The 14,676-nt window shown below is 39.3% G+C and overlaps 1 protein-coding gene across 1 annotated transcript in view; it reads left to right on the top strand.

Moving 5' to 3' along the window:
- Positions 1-14,676, top strand: part of LOC107285095 (sorbin and SH3 domain-containing protein 1) — a 76,316-nt gene that overhangs the window by 47,343 nt on the left and 14,297 nt on the right. The window contains exons 11-15 of the mRNA XM_029283595.1: positions 3,705-3,754; positions 6,721-6,878; positions 10,102-10,187; positions 12,885-13,052; positions 14,292-14,338. Of these exons, the coding sequence (XP_029139428.1) occupies positions 3,705-3,754; positions 6,721-6,878; positions 10,102-10,187; positions 12,885-13,052; positions 14,292-14,338 (509 nt within the window). The remainder of the gene's footprint in view (positions 1-3,704; positions 3,755-6,720; positions 6,879-10,101; positions 10,188-12,884; positions 13,053-14,291; positions 14,339-14,676) is intronic.

Below are 14,676 nucleotides of genomic sequence, written 5' to 3'. Positions count from 1 at the left end.
TCCCCTAATCAGCATCTCAGAAGCTATTTTGTTTTTATACATTGCTAGACAAATATAGAGATATAATATTGCCAAGTTGTTTTTTATTTCCAGCTTGTAGAAGTTCGATTTAGTTTTAAAACCTAAACCCCGTACTTTGATTAATTTTAAATATATTTTTTTTAAAAAAAAATAGCTGACCTCAAAAATTTGAAGTATTTTTAAAGGTAAGGTTAATCATAGCTTGTTAGCCATTTACATTTCCTGCAGCCTAAGGTTGGAGTTTGACTTGCCTTGATTAGTTTTTGTAAACTTAGGTAATCATCTGTCATGATCTTTGAATTCGTTGTGATTCAAAAGAGATGTTTTTAAATGAATTTTTGAGGATTGAATTTATCCCTGTCTTTTTGTTTTGTGCCAAGCATTTAAAGCAGATCCTAACAGTAAATGATGCAGAGTATAAAATATTACTCCAGGAACAGATGAAGTCAACAATAAAAATATTGGTATAATAATACTGATTAACATTGAACAATTAACCATTAAAAGCTTGGCAGTAGAAATTCATCTCTGACCTCTTAAGTTGGGCTGGAGAGAATTTTCTCCAGTCCCAGATATTGGCAACTGGCAGAGAATTTATGAAGGGCCTCTCGTGCTGGGCTTTTGGGAAAGGAAGAGAGTCTTAAAAGTAGGGTGGCCCTAGGCCAGCGGTAGGCAACCTTGGCTCTTTTATGACTCGTGGACTTCAACTCCCAGAATTCCTGAGCCAGCATAGCTCAGCTTGGAAACTTCTCCCTTTCCCCTCAGCATGGCTGGTTCAGGAATTCTGGGAGTTGAAGTCCACGAATCATAAAAGAGCCAAGGTCGCCTACCCCTGCACTAGGCTTTCAGAACATTAAGGTCAGCATCGGTATATTATTGTTATCTGGATTTGTAACGTGCTGAGAGTTTCCTGATTGTAGATAGAAAAATAATAAAATGAATCAATAAATATAGCCTTAAATTGTGCTTGGCGGGCAATTGGTAGCAGTGGAGAGGGTCACGCTGGTGGATCCAGAAAAGCTGCATTTTCAGATCACTGGCTCCAGTGAACTGAATATTAAATCTTAGCATATGTCCTGTGTCATGTATGGAGCCAGATATAGGTGTTGTGACAGGCATGAAATATAGAATTGCTTTTGATTGGGCAGTGGATTCTAAAATTCCCCAGAATAAGAAGGCTAAAGTGGTGCAGGGCCAGCGCAGTGATAGTACCTCTACAATGTTCTGCCATTCAGAATAGCAAATGCTCAATATAGGACAGGGGTAGGCAACCTTGGCTCTTTTATGACTGGTGGACATAGCTGGCTCAGGAATTCTGGGAGTTGAAGTCCACCAGTCATAAAAGAGCCAAGGTTGCCTACCCCTGATATAGGAGGACTCTCAGATGGATTTCCTGTAGATTAGAGGCATGCCATTTCCTCACTTTTCAAAGGTAGGAGATTTAGTTTTCTCCCTAGAAATAGTTTCTCCTATTAATGTGAGTATGCTGTCACAAAGTGGTACAAACCAGTGGTTCTCGACCTTTTCTTCACCTTTTTTAAATACCAGGAAAAATCTGTCAAATGATTGCTGAGATGAAACTGCTTCTCCATTATTCCTAAAACTTTTTCCTGATAGCCAACGAACATCATAGCGTAGCAGAGGTTGCTGATGTTCACTGTCCCATGTCCTCAAAAAGCTGTTCAAAAAGTCTTGAATTCAGTGATCTGCTTTTTTTTAAATAAAATTTACAATTTCGGCTGATACGTTAAAGGTCTGCTTTAGGATTTGGGGCATCTTTTCAACAATTAGGGTTTCTGTGTGTTTGCAACAATAGTACCAAGTCATTGATGGCATGGCTTCCTTAATACATGTTAACAAGCCCAGTATGCTTTTGTAGACATTCCTCGCGCACCGTCTGTGCTAATTCCAATGCTTTTCAACCAGCCCATGTCATGAGATGTTATAAACTTTTTTAAGTTGGTGAATATTTCCTCAGCTGTGGTATCTACCAACAAGGAGAGGAAAAGTATGTCTTTGAAAACATTTCTCTCATGCTGATACCTAACGTAGCACAGTAAGGTCTCTTTGTCTGTTATGTCCATACTTTTTTGTCCAGTTGCACTGCAAAATAGGGGGGATAGGTGAATTCTCCCTTTAATATTGGCTGACAAACCATCGATTTGCCTCTTTATTGTTTATTTATTTATTGTTTGGATTTTTATCCCGCCCTTCTCCTTACGGACTCAGGGCGGCTGACAGCCTGGTAAAACAAATACAGAGATAAAAATACCCACTTTAAAACCTAATTAAAATGAAATATTTGATGTGGCCTGTGTCAGTTTAAAATTATTCTTAAAACCCCACTAAAAATTCCCCCTAGGCCTTAACTGTGTCATTTGACAAAGGTATTATGGAAAAGTCCTTGGCAGCTTGCTTGCTGATTAACGTAGAAACCATGATTTTTGCAGCAGATAATGTAAGTTCTTCAGTTATAGTGTGCGGTTTTCTGGATTTTGCTCATCGTTGAGAAACATCAAATGAGGCCCTTAACTACATTTTCATTATTACAACCAGTTGCAGTCTTTTTTTTTTAACCATTTTCTTACTTTCCCAAAACACACATTCCCTGCTTTTGAAAAAAAATGATGTTCTTTGTGGCATGTGCCTTATGTTTTGTATCTAGATGTTTTGACGGTTTCATATCCTCATTGGACAGTACCTTATTAACACAACACTCAATGTGATAGTTGCTCGTCCCTCATGACCTGTACAGGTGAAGCCAGTCGACAGACATTCCTTGCTATAATGGCAATACTTTTTTAAGTGACTGGAAGCCTCACTTTGCTTTGAGCAGGATGCATCCTCATTAATATCAGTCCCCTTACATTTCAAATTCACCCAGCAATCCAGCCTGAGGCTAAATCGAAATGCGCTGTCATGAAATCCACTGCAGCAATATATATAAAAAAAACACCCTAATGAACGATAACCAAACGGTTAGTAGAAATCGAAGACAATTACAAAATCGGTCCAAACGCTCGCTCACACTGACAATGACTGACTTGGCTTTCTCTGCCCCATGGCCCCCTTTCTCTGTCTGTGCGAAAGCATGCACTGTCATGCACTTGCATGTTCTTAGCATGTGCAGAAATACCAAAGGCAGCTGTTCGCCATCAGACAGCTACTCTCATAGTCGATTTATACCTCCGATTGTTTTTAATTGAGGCAATAGGTTAAAAAAGCCAAGTTTTACAAAACAAGCGTTAAAAATTAAGATTTTGTTCTTTTCCCCATTCCGTCTTGCTTTCATTTGTTTACTCATTTGTTCATTCAGATTTTACTTTAAAAAAAAAAATCAGAACATTTCTTCAAGCTTTCATGGGTCCTCTGTGATGACATTGCGTGCCCCAGGGGTCCGCGGGCCACAGGTTGAGAACCACTGGTATAAACAATCATTTTATTTATCGTTAGGGTTTTAGTAAAACATTCACAGGCAAAAGAGTAAGCTTTATGTCTACAGTATGGATTGTATGAATTTTCTGTGATGAAGGAAATCTAGATTAGTAGTTATTTCACAATCTGTCATGAGACCTGGTAATAAAAAAAAAATCTGAGCTCTAGGTAGAGGTTAATAATCTTTTGTCTTTTGCTTTAACATAAAGTATCCTTTAGTAAGTGCTTCTTTGTCTGGATTCTTGCAGAATGCAGCAAGCTCCCCTCCACAGGAAACTCTTTCAGAGCATTTGCCTCAGTAAGTTTTGAAATATCTCTTCGATGTTTCAGTTCATGTTTTGGAAATACATCTCTAGGTCTTAAAGGGTTATTAATTGCACACCAGGATAGGAATTTCATGTGTCTTTTCCTTAAATTTGTGGGATACAATGGATATTGTTCATCCATGTGGCTTGAAGTTAATATGAATAAAAAGGCCATTGAAGTAATAATTGAAAAATTTAGAATAAAAGATTTAGGGTTGATCAATTTTTTTTAAAAATCACTCCTTTGGATTCATTTCTCTGTGCACTCAGCTGAGCAACACAAAAGCATACTGCTCAGATAAGAAAAAGCCTGTTTAGCCTTAAAAGAGAGAAGGAGATGAGAAAGAAACTCAAGATTGACCTGCCTTGATTCTCTTGAGTATAAGGTGAGGGAAGAGAAATTCTTCCAGGCTTTGAAGATTTTGTTATTATATCTTGTTATTATGAAGTAGCGTTTCAGTGGTCCTTATGGTGTCTTTTTCCTGACCTGGCCTACCTTCAAGGACTGATATTTCCATTTTGAATACATTTCAAGGCTTGCATTTTACTCTGAACTGTACCCTACCCTACAAATTATATTGGCCTTTCTGTATTAATACATCTAGGTCTTCCTGTCTGTTCTCCATGTACTTGTAGAGATGGTCTGAAAATCTTGGGTTATATACTTTGACTTCTTTCTATCCCCTTCACATGCAGGATATCATTTCCTATTCTGGTCTCTGTACTTGGTATTGCAGTATTTTATTTTATTTTTTAAAATAATGTTTATTAAATATGTTTTCAACAGAATAAAAACAATACAGATTTTGAATTGAAGAGAAAAAGAATAGGGAAAAGTAATTTAAAAAAGTGAAAAAGAAATAAAGAAATAGAAATTTAAAAAGTAATGTGGTTTCCAGTCAACAGCAGTTATAACTACATTCATATTTTACCCTCCCTTTCATTTTTTTTCTGTGACTGGTCACTAATAAATGTAGTCACAGAGCATAGAATAATAGCATTAGAAAATATCTTGGAGGTCTTCTAGTCCAGCCCCCTGCTTGAGCAGGAGACCCTATAGACCCAGGTCAAATGGCTGTCCAGTCTCTTGAAAACCTCCAATCATGGAGCACCACAACTTCAGGAGGTAAGGTGTTCAACTGATTAATTGTTCTCACTGTCAATAGATTTCTTCTTAGATCTAGGCTGGATTTCTCTTTAATGATCTTCCACCCATTATTTCTTGTCCTGCCCTGAGTTGGTTTGGAGAATAGGTCTAACCTCTCTCCTCTGTGGTGGCCTCTCAAATACTGGAAGATGGCTATCCCTTTGCCTCTTCTTCGTTAGACTAAACATACCTAGTTCCCTTAACTGTTCATCAGGCTAAATCATATGATGGATGGTTAAGGGAACTAGGTATGTTTAGCCTAACGAAGAGAAGGCAGAAACTCATCAGAGAGAGATCCAACATGGAAATGAATTTCCTGACAGCAAGAGCAACTCATCAGTGGAACAGCTTGCCTCAGGGAGTTGTGGGTGCTCTGTCGCCATGGGTAAGGGGTTGGACAAGAAGACCTCCACAAAGTCCATGAAGACTAGATGACCTCCAAGGTCCCTTCCAACTTTATTATTATTACTATTAAGTGATGAAATATTGTAGTGAATACTTGAGCTAAACTCTAATGAAAGAAAAGCCCTTCAAGGTCCCTTCCAACCCTATGATTCTATGATTCAGAAGGCTCTTAAGATGTACCTTGCTGAGATGCTACTTCTGCAGACTTATTTGCCTCTCAGCGCCTTTGTTTCTCTGAATCAGCATTCCTTATGTCTGTTTTATGGCTGATCTAGCACTTTGTTTCCTTTGAGAAAAAGCATGGGGGCTAATTAGACTTGTTGGACAGAGTTCAGATACTCAGTGGAAAGAGGACAGATCTTTTGTACTAATAAATCGAGAACAGTAAATTCCAATAAAGGAAGAGTGTAGGACAGACATGTCAAACACAAGGCCCGGGGGCCGGATGCGGCCCGCAAAGTGGTTTCATGTGGCCCGCGAAGCCTCCTGGAAACAGTGAGGGAACGGCTCCCGCTGCCTTGGCCATGGCCCAGGCCGGCCGGGAGCCAATGTACAATTTTGTGGTGGCCATCTATGCTGAAATGCATTCAGTCTTAGCTCCACAAGGCCATCTAGAAACAGTGAGGAACCAGCTCCTGCTGTGTCGGCCCCGCCCCCTGGGTGCATGCTGGGGAGGTGTCACCCTTTGTGAGGAATGAAGAAATGGACCATGCCTTGGCGCTTGCCCCGGTCCCACCCCCTTCTGCCAGAGAGACTGTCCCACTCCTGCCCAGGCCCCCACAGGCACCCTTGGTGCGAACGATGTAGAGCTGGCCATGCCTACCCAGTAGGCCACACCCACTCCATCCACGCCCACCCAGTAGGCCGCCCCCCTCGCCCCCCCGAGGGCAACCGCAGTGCTGATGCAGCCCTCAATGAAATTGAGTTTGACACCCCTGGTGTAGGAAGAGGGAGTCAACCTAAGTCAGAGAAATTTCCTACCCCAAAAATCTACTTTACTCATTGCAGGTTCTGAAAACATCAGAAGATTAATATTAAATTTTATCAAACAAAATAATTCAATCTAATAAAATAGTTAATTTTTATTTTCATATTTTAAGTGGCAAACAGTGGGTGTTATAATATTTGAATTAGTGAGGCCCTAAGTTGAACTTTTTAAAAGCATTTCATTTGATGAAGATAAGCCTTATTCGACTCATTTTTTTTTCTTGTGGTGAGTCAAAATCAGACGCTTCATAAAAGGCTTGCCATGGATTGCACATTTTTGTGCAATTCCTGAAATTAATCTGAAGCAAGAGGTGCATTTAGCGGTTCTCTTGGGGGTACCAGATAGCATGACTCTAGATGTTTTATTTAACAATTTGCTTTTAGTTGCTGAAAAAATATGTTTTCCCTCTTGTAAACCAGCTACCATCCTGTAAAGAAAGAGTTGGAATCAGAATTTAGTCATTTCACTGAGCTGGGAAATGAAAGGCAGATTTATAAAAGTGTTTTGGACGGAGGAGATATCCCTTTGAAAGGGCTGAGTGGCTTGAAGCGTCCATCCAGTTCAGCATCCACAAAAGGTAAAGTGAACATTGTTGTGATCAAACTATGAAGAGTAAATGTGTAACATGGTATTGCACTTATATCAAGATTCCACATGTCACAATTCAAAGAAAAGCCTGGATTTTTTTGCATCTAAGAGCAGCTTGCGTAAAAGAAAGGGTGATGAGATTACAGACTTTGGCTTATTATCGTATGAACCCTTAATATTGTGATCATGATAACGTCACTAACCTAGAGTGTGATAGCTGAATCATCTCTCCTCCTTGGTTTGGCATCACAGCACTTGTCTTTGTGAGACTTCTGTGATTGGAAATTTAGCAATCAAAAATTCAGTTTCTTCAGAAGGACCAGAACTAGAAGAGGAATTGCATTCTATGTTTTTTAAAAAAACACCCTTTGTTCAGAAATCCAACTATATGAGGTTAAATCTCCAAAATGTCCAGAATAATTCAAGAACATCTTGATGGTTTGGCCAAACCTTTACAAAGTTTATCTGATACATTCACAAGATTATATGAAATGCTGGGTGAAATAAGGACAGGTAATGTCATCTCTGTTTTGACGAGGGGGAATGAGAATTCTAGAACTACAGATTTTATCGGGGGACATTCTAGAGCAGATCTTAAAGTGGCTGATCTGTAAGTACCTTGGAAACAATGTGAATATTACCAGATGTCGGTAATTGGTTTGTCAAAACAATTTTTGCCAAGCCAATTTTATTCATTTTTAAATGAACGACATCCGTGATAGGTTTATGGGACAATTTGAGGCATTGAGGGATTTGATTTAGCAAAGGATTTGACAAAATTCCCATGACGTTACTTGTTAACCAACTATTTCATTCTGTCTTGGATGGCAAGACAATTAAGTGGGTGCAGAGCTAGTGCAGGGTTCTTATTCTGAGTTCCCATCCATCATTTCTCATCTAGCTCTAGAGAAGAAGCAAGTGGAACATCACAAAATTTGTTCCTGGCCTTTTGCTCTTCTGTGTTTTTATAAGTGAGTTGGATGAGAAGCTGGCAAGGATCCTTAGCAGATTATAAATCACATAATTGAATGAGATACTTAATGTCTTAGAAATTCAAATTCAAAATGAAGATAAAATTCATTATTCTTTGACTGAAAATAACATGAAATTTAAGGGTTTTTTTATTATAGGAACAAATTGTGTGTGTGTGTTTTTTTTAAATTATACGTGTATTCTATTGCCACCCATTTAATGCATTCTAAGTTGTTTACAGTTATAACAAGTGCACAGATTTAGCATTGGGATAGTTGGCTTGATAATAATGCTTGTTGAAATAGTAGTTGATTGCCAAATAATTATTCATAAGGTCAGAATGCTCATAAAATTGGGGCAGTTTTAGTACACAATCCACTTAAGGAACCTTACAGAAAGAGATTTGGTTTGGACAAAACTCAGCAGCACTTTTTTGTGCGGCTGCTGATAAAAACAGGATCGCCAACATGATCGCCAACGTCCGATAACGGATATGGCAGAGGAAGAGGAAGAGGAAGAGGAAGAAGAAGAAGAAGAAGAAGAAGGAGGAGGAGAAGAAGAAGAAGAAGAAGAAGAAGAAGAAGAAGAAGAAGAAGAAGAAGAAGAAGAAGAAGAAGAAGAAGAAGAAGAAGAAGAAGAAGAAGAAGAAGAAGAAGAAGAAGAAGAAGAAGAAGAAGAAGAAGAAGAAGAAGAAGAAGAAGAAGAAGAAGAAGAAGAAGAAGAAGAAGAAGAAGAAGAAGAAGAAGTCACATCCCCTCTTTCAAGTTCAAAGCTGTACTATTCTACTTATTTTGTAGTCATATTTCACTAATGGGAAAATAGAAAGCTGTGGAAACATCTATAGTTTGTTTATGAATAGCAAGAAAAAGATCGTGCTGAAAGTAGTCACAAACATCCAAAAGAAGGGGAAGGACTTTGCCAGGCTGTATAAAATCACACATCAAGTCAATCAACATGGACTCCTGTTGGAAGATGTTTGATTTTGCATCCCAATCCCGAGGATGACTAAAAGAAAGAAAGGAATCTACTCTAACTGGAAGACTTAGGAATAGATCTCCAAGCATACTTTCTCTTAACTTGCTGCATTTGCGAAATTAACCCTTCAGTACCTGCTGTTTTTAAATAGAATTGGCACAAAAGGATATGGCCAATCTAGCTGCTACCTCATCCCAATCTTGTAGCAATACTAAAGGTGGAACAAGAGTCATGATTAGGAAAAGAGTCTCCAAAGGGAATTATCCAATAAGCAGCTTCCTAGATATGTCCCGTGGGCCTATTTTTCTTCAGCTAGAAAAAGGTCTAGCAGTGCATTTTCCTCAGCAGTGCAAGGAGATCCATCATTGTCCAGCTGTGAGATCCAGACTATCCTTCAGTCAAGCAGGAATTTTGTGGATACGGGCAGAAAGAAAACCTGAGCTCCCAAATGCCTTGTCTGTTGGGATATCATCATAAGATGAGCCACTTTCTGAATCTCGAAGCTCCGCTAAACTGCTCTGTTTTTCTTTTGGACACTGCAAATGTGTTTAGTAATTTTCCTTTTGCTTCTTACATGAGCAAGATCCCCCCCACCCCCAAGAGACTCAGGACATACTCTGCTTGTGGTATTTTGATGTACTTTACCATTTCTGCCTCTTTTTCCTTTCCTGCTTTTTTTTTTTTTAAACCCCCTCTACTGTGTTCGTTCTTTTCCTTGTATGTCCTGTCCTGCTTACATTTCAGGACTTTGGCTCAGCTACTGAGAAATCATTTCTGCTATCCTTCTAATCAGCATCAAAGCAGTTTGTCCCAAATGCCATCATTTAGAAGGTGATTTATTTATGGAAACCAGTTTAAGATCCTTGTAATTTGCATCCCTAAAGGAACAACATTAATAAATGCACTATCTAGGAGCAGTTTTTTCAATTCTTGTGAAGTACCTGTTTTGTGTTCATCCATACATGTATCTGTATATGTGTGGGTGAGTGTCTATGTGTCAGTATTATTGCATGCAATTAAACACCCTTCCTCAGCAACATTAAATCATAATTGCTGAACAGAAATTTGTTTTCTTTGATGAGTCTTTTGATGGGCTAAAACTTCCTTCTTTCAATTTTTTTTCCACAGTAGTTTGTTTGCTTATTGTTTAGCAAATTAAGGAATTATTTTAAATTAATTGATCCAAGTAAAGGTTTCGTTTTTTGGTTTTCTCCTGGGTTCATTTCATACATTAATTTTAATGACATTGTGTTGTTTTAAAGTAGATTCAGAATCACCAAGACATTTTGCAACACTTGATTATGTAGAGAGTCCTGAAGAAAATTTCCAAAGGCGCAGCAGTGATAAAGAGGTAACCTTCCCGTTACAGATAATATTTTCACAAAATCAGTATGGTGGGTGATAAGTGGAACAATATTTGATCATAAGCAAAACGTCCGAGTTGGCATTTATTAACTGCCTTGGGAATGTAAGATTGGGATACGTTTGTAAATAAATCAACAGCAGCACCCGAAAAGATTTGAGAATAAACCTGAGTGCTAAAGAACAGAGTGCTAGAGAAAACAGCTGATTTTTATCAAAAGGATTGGCTATCGTTGGTAACCAAGACAAATTGAGTGCAATATTGTTCACTTGGAAGTAAGCCTACAGCAAGGGTCTTCAAACTTGGCCCTTTGATGACTTGTGGACTTCAACTCCCAGAATTCCTCAGCCAGGCACGCGTGCCTGGCTGAGGAATTCTGGGAGTTGAAGTCCACAAGTCATCAAAGGGCCAAGTTTGAAGACCCCTGGCCTACAGGTATCAGCCTCAAAGTAAGCCCTTCAGAACAGAGTGAGACTTCGTTAAATAGTCCAGCAAAGTTTTGGAACAATTGTCATTGGTCTCCTTCCCAGGTTGGTTGCCATGCTCACCAATCAGACAAGTCCTTACCTTTTTCTGTTGCTTTATGTAGGAAAGCTAGAACTGCATGAGGGATGGCCTCTTGAAGTGCCTCTGGTGACCATAGTTCAGCTCTAACCGTAGGTATCTGCAATAGGGGGAAGGAGGGGTTCAGTGACAAAATAAGCTGATGTCACAAAATGAAACCCAGGATTTACATACTTGCATCCCACACTTGAGATGCAAGTATGAAAGTGCATGTTTCATCATTTTTATGTCATCATCGTTTGGAGTGGTTGCCTGGGCCTGCTTTAGAAACAGAAGAAAATCTGGGGCACCATTAAGTAGTGGCTGAGTAGTGCAAGAGCACTGCAGAATCCAGTCAGTCCACTTCAATTCCTTTTCTTGCACTGGAACCTGCTGATACTCAGAGGAGCAATTTAATGGAGATGTTTTCCCCTCCCTCCAGAGTTTCAAGCAAAAAGAACAGGAAGATTTTCCTATCACTCATTGGGGAAAGAAGGGGGGTCACTTGACACAGTTAGGGGATGGAGCAGAACAAAAATGGTTAAGATGCATTGATCACAGAATTATAGTTGTCTGAAGACTGGGAACAGCAGGAATCTGTAAAATAAAATTGTATTTGTTCATATTTTTAGAATATTTAGAAACTGGTATTTGTGCCTTAATCCTTACATCTCTATGAAAAATCTGTTATTAGCTTGTTAAAAGATGGCAAGCAAGTCCTGTTATCATTAGGTGATTGATGATTGATTGACTTAAAGCAAATTTGTGCGCAGTCTAATCTTTTCGGGAAACGGGCACAAACATAGTGGTTACAAAAGGAGAATTGTGAAAGCTTCTTTAATGTCTCTTGAACTTGAGAAGGAAATTTCTAAGCATGTGAATCAGATTCTGTTTTCATGCTTTAATCTTAGAATGTAATTTTTTTTTTAAAAAAAATTCCCCTCAAATATGTGATACTGAATCCCAAGATTATCCTGTGGTGGTGTCCATGAGTAGCATTTGTGCATAGGAAGATTATGTGCTATTTACAAAGCAAAACATCAGCTTTCATCATCTTGAGTTGAAGGAACATTGTGGGATTCTGCAGAATCCCTCTGGGAAGGTAGCTTGGTTTCTGATAAGTGAATATTTGCAACTATAGCTGCCATTTTATATCTAGATAAGTCTGCACTCACTTCTTGTTCTGAAGGTTTCAAATGTGTTTCCAGTCCAAAAACAACACTTAACCTTAAACTATGCAGTTAAAATAGACCAGGATTACTTACTACACAACATTGTTTGGGAGAATGTTACAATAACATAACAGTAATCTGAATAGCAGTGGCAATAGTAGTGAGATTTTCTTTTTATGAACGACCATCCAGATGTTTGAAGGCTACAGCTCCTGTTTCATAGGAATTTTGTTCTGACTTGATTTCTTTGCAGTTGAGAAACTGAAAAGAAGGCTGTCTGTTTGCCAGTGGAGATGAAATCCTTGCTATGGAGGCTGGTATCCAGCTTTCCCCTGTTTATTGCCCTCTTGAACTTCCTCAGTGGACTATATTTTGAGAGTTTGGTTTTAAAAATGATATTTCTATAAGCTTTCGGTTGTGGGCGGTGCTATTTTGGCTACATAAGCAGTGGATCTTCAGCGTGACTGTCCTTAAGAAAGGAAGAGGGGGGATAATGGAAATGGTCGATGAACTAGACCAGGGTTAGGCAACCTTGGCTCCTTCATGACTCGTGGACTTCAACTCCCAGAATTCCTGAGCCAGCGTGAGGGAACTATGGCTCCTTCATGACTCGTGGACTTCAACTCCCAGAATTCCTGAGCCAGCATGCCTCAGCTTGGAAACCTCTCCCTTTCCCCTCAGCATGGCTGGCTCAGGAATTCTGGGAGTTGAAGTCCGCGAGTCATAAAAGAGCCAAGGTGGCCTACTCCTGAACTAGACCCATCCTCTACAAACATCCCAACTGTTCTTCTTTTGATTATTTCAATCTAGATTAATACATAGTATGCAATAATTATGTCTCTAAGCTTACTTTGGGGCTGCAGTGGAGCGATTGTCTACTCTTTTATTTCGTTTTCTGATATTTCTTTGCCGATATTAAATTGCTGTAAATTGGATGATTTACTGCCCATTTTATGCAATTTCATGGCAGAAACTTTTAGAGGACCAGAGACGGCTTAAACGTGAGCAAGAAGAGGCTGATATTGCAGCCAGAAGGCACACTGGGGTCATCCCTACGCACCATCAGTTTATCACTAATGAGCGCTTTGGGGACCTTCTAATTAGAGACGATACAATCAAAAGGAAATCTGGGTCAGAGGTCTGTTGTGGTTACCTCACTCTGCTGCTTGACCCAACTCATAGTTGCTTTTCATAGCATTCTGCTTTTTGGCCAGCATTAGCTGTCCCGAGTGTTGATTTTATTTTTTACTTAGAACCTGCTTTGGCCATGTTCTACATAATCCTACAGGAAACTGTATATTGTAATGCATGCCTGCTAAGTAAGGAATACCTGTGCACAATTGTGATGCATGCCTCTTTTAAAACAGCAGTTACTTTTACTGCAAGTCAACAAACATTTGCTTCATCTCCTGCGCTGTATAGAATGCTTCCTTCCTCTGTGCCATCTGCTTAGACGTCTAATTGTCTTGTGGCTCCCGATCATGTAGTTTGGTTATGCATTGTGCACTCCGTAACATTATTCTTTCTGTAATTTCTCTTGTTAAGACTCTTTAGCTCAGGCAAAATAAATGATCTTTTTTAAAAAAGGCAAAAGAAAGAACTTACTCTGCAAGGAGTCATATATGAAGAGAACAGATTAACTTGCCTTCACTGGAAATGTGGGTGACAAGACAGCCATGTTTTACATGAAAATGTATTTATCTTTCTGGGGGGAGGGGGGAACAGCTATGTGAAATCCCTGTCTTTATTTCTTCCTGCCACTCATCCCAGGTGAACAGGAACAAATGATCGTTTCTGAATTCTTAGAGAATTGTCGGGATGCTTCCATTGCACTCATAAAGATACAGCGTTGTGTATTACTTGGCTTTCTGGATCTACCAAGCTTCCCACTACACGTTCCAGAAGGCCATTTCATTCTATGGATCACATTTGCAGCTCAGACCGTGCCTTCTGGAGTAGTTCAGTTTATCACTGCTTCTCTATTTAGGAGAGTCCAACCATTCATTCAAACACATCTAATTTACCTAGTAACATCTACGTCTGTTTTTTTCTTTACTTTTGATATAGGCTACAAATTCTTCAACTGCGGTATTCATTCTGATACTGCCGATTTTGCAAACTTACACACTTGCTGGAAAAGACTGAAGTAATGCTCCCTTGAAAAGTCTATTTCTCTTATTTTAGTAGGAGCCCTACTAGGGTTATAGGAAGGTTAGTTGCCACTGTTAGTTGCCCAAGAATTGGGACTAGATTCACCACACATTTAAGAAAGGAAACTCTTGACAGTGTCCTTGTAATGTTGTGTATATCCTTTTCAAATGCTGTTCTGAAGATTTTTGGCATTTTTTTTTTAAATTGTGCTGTTTTCAACCACTAGATGAGAGCTGCCAGAGTGAAGTTTGACTTTAAAGCCCAGACATTAAAGTGAGTATTGGTTATTTTCTCCCTTTGTCTGTAGTATCTTTCTATTTTAACCATTTCCTTCCTTCTGATAATTATTTAAGTGTATACTGTTTTGCTGCTCACTTGCATCCTCAGTGCAGTCCAACAGTGTTTACATTGCCAGCTATTCTGACCCAGGGAATGCATGCAACTGTCCATTGACCATCATTGCTCCAGCATTTCTCCTCCACCGAATGACACAGTAGTTCAGACATGTCAAACACAAGGCCCGGGGGCCGGATGCAGCCCGCGAAGTGGTTTCATGTGGCCCGTGAAGCCATCCTGGAAACAGTGAGGGAACGGCCCCCGCTGCCTTGGCC

Source organism: Protobothrops mucrosquamatus, unplaced genomic scaffold (assembly GCF_001527695.2).
Source record: "Protobothrops mucrosquamatus isolate PMUCROS unplaced genomic scaffold, P.Mucros_1.0 scaffold146, whole genome shotgun sequence".
NCBI lineage: Eukaryota > Metazoa > Chordata > Lepidosauria > Squamata > Viperidae > Protobothrops > Protobothrops mucrosquamatus.
This window is presented reverse-complemented; position numbering and strand designations above follow the sequence as displayed.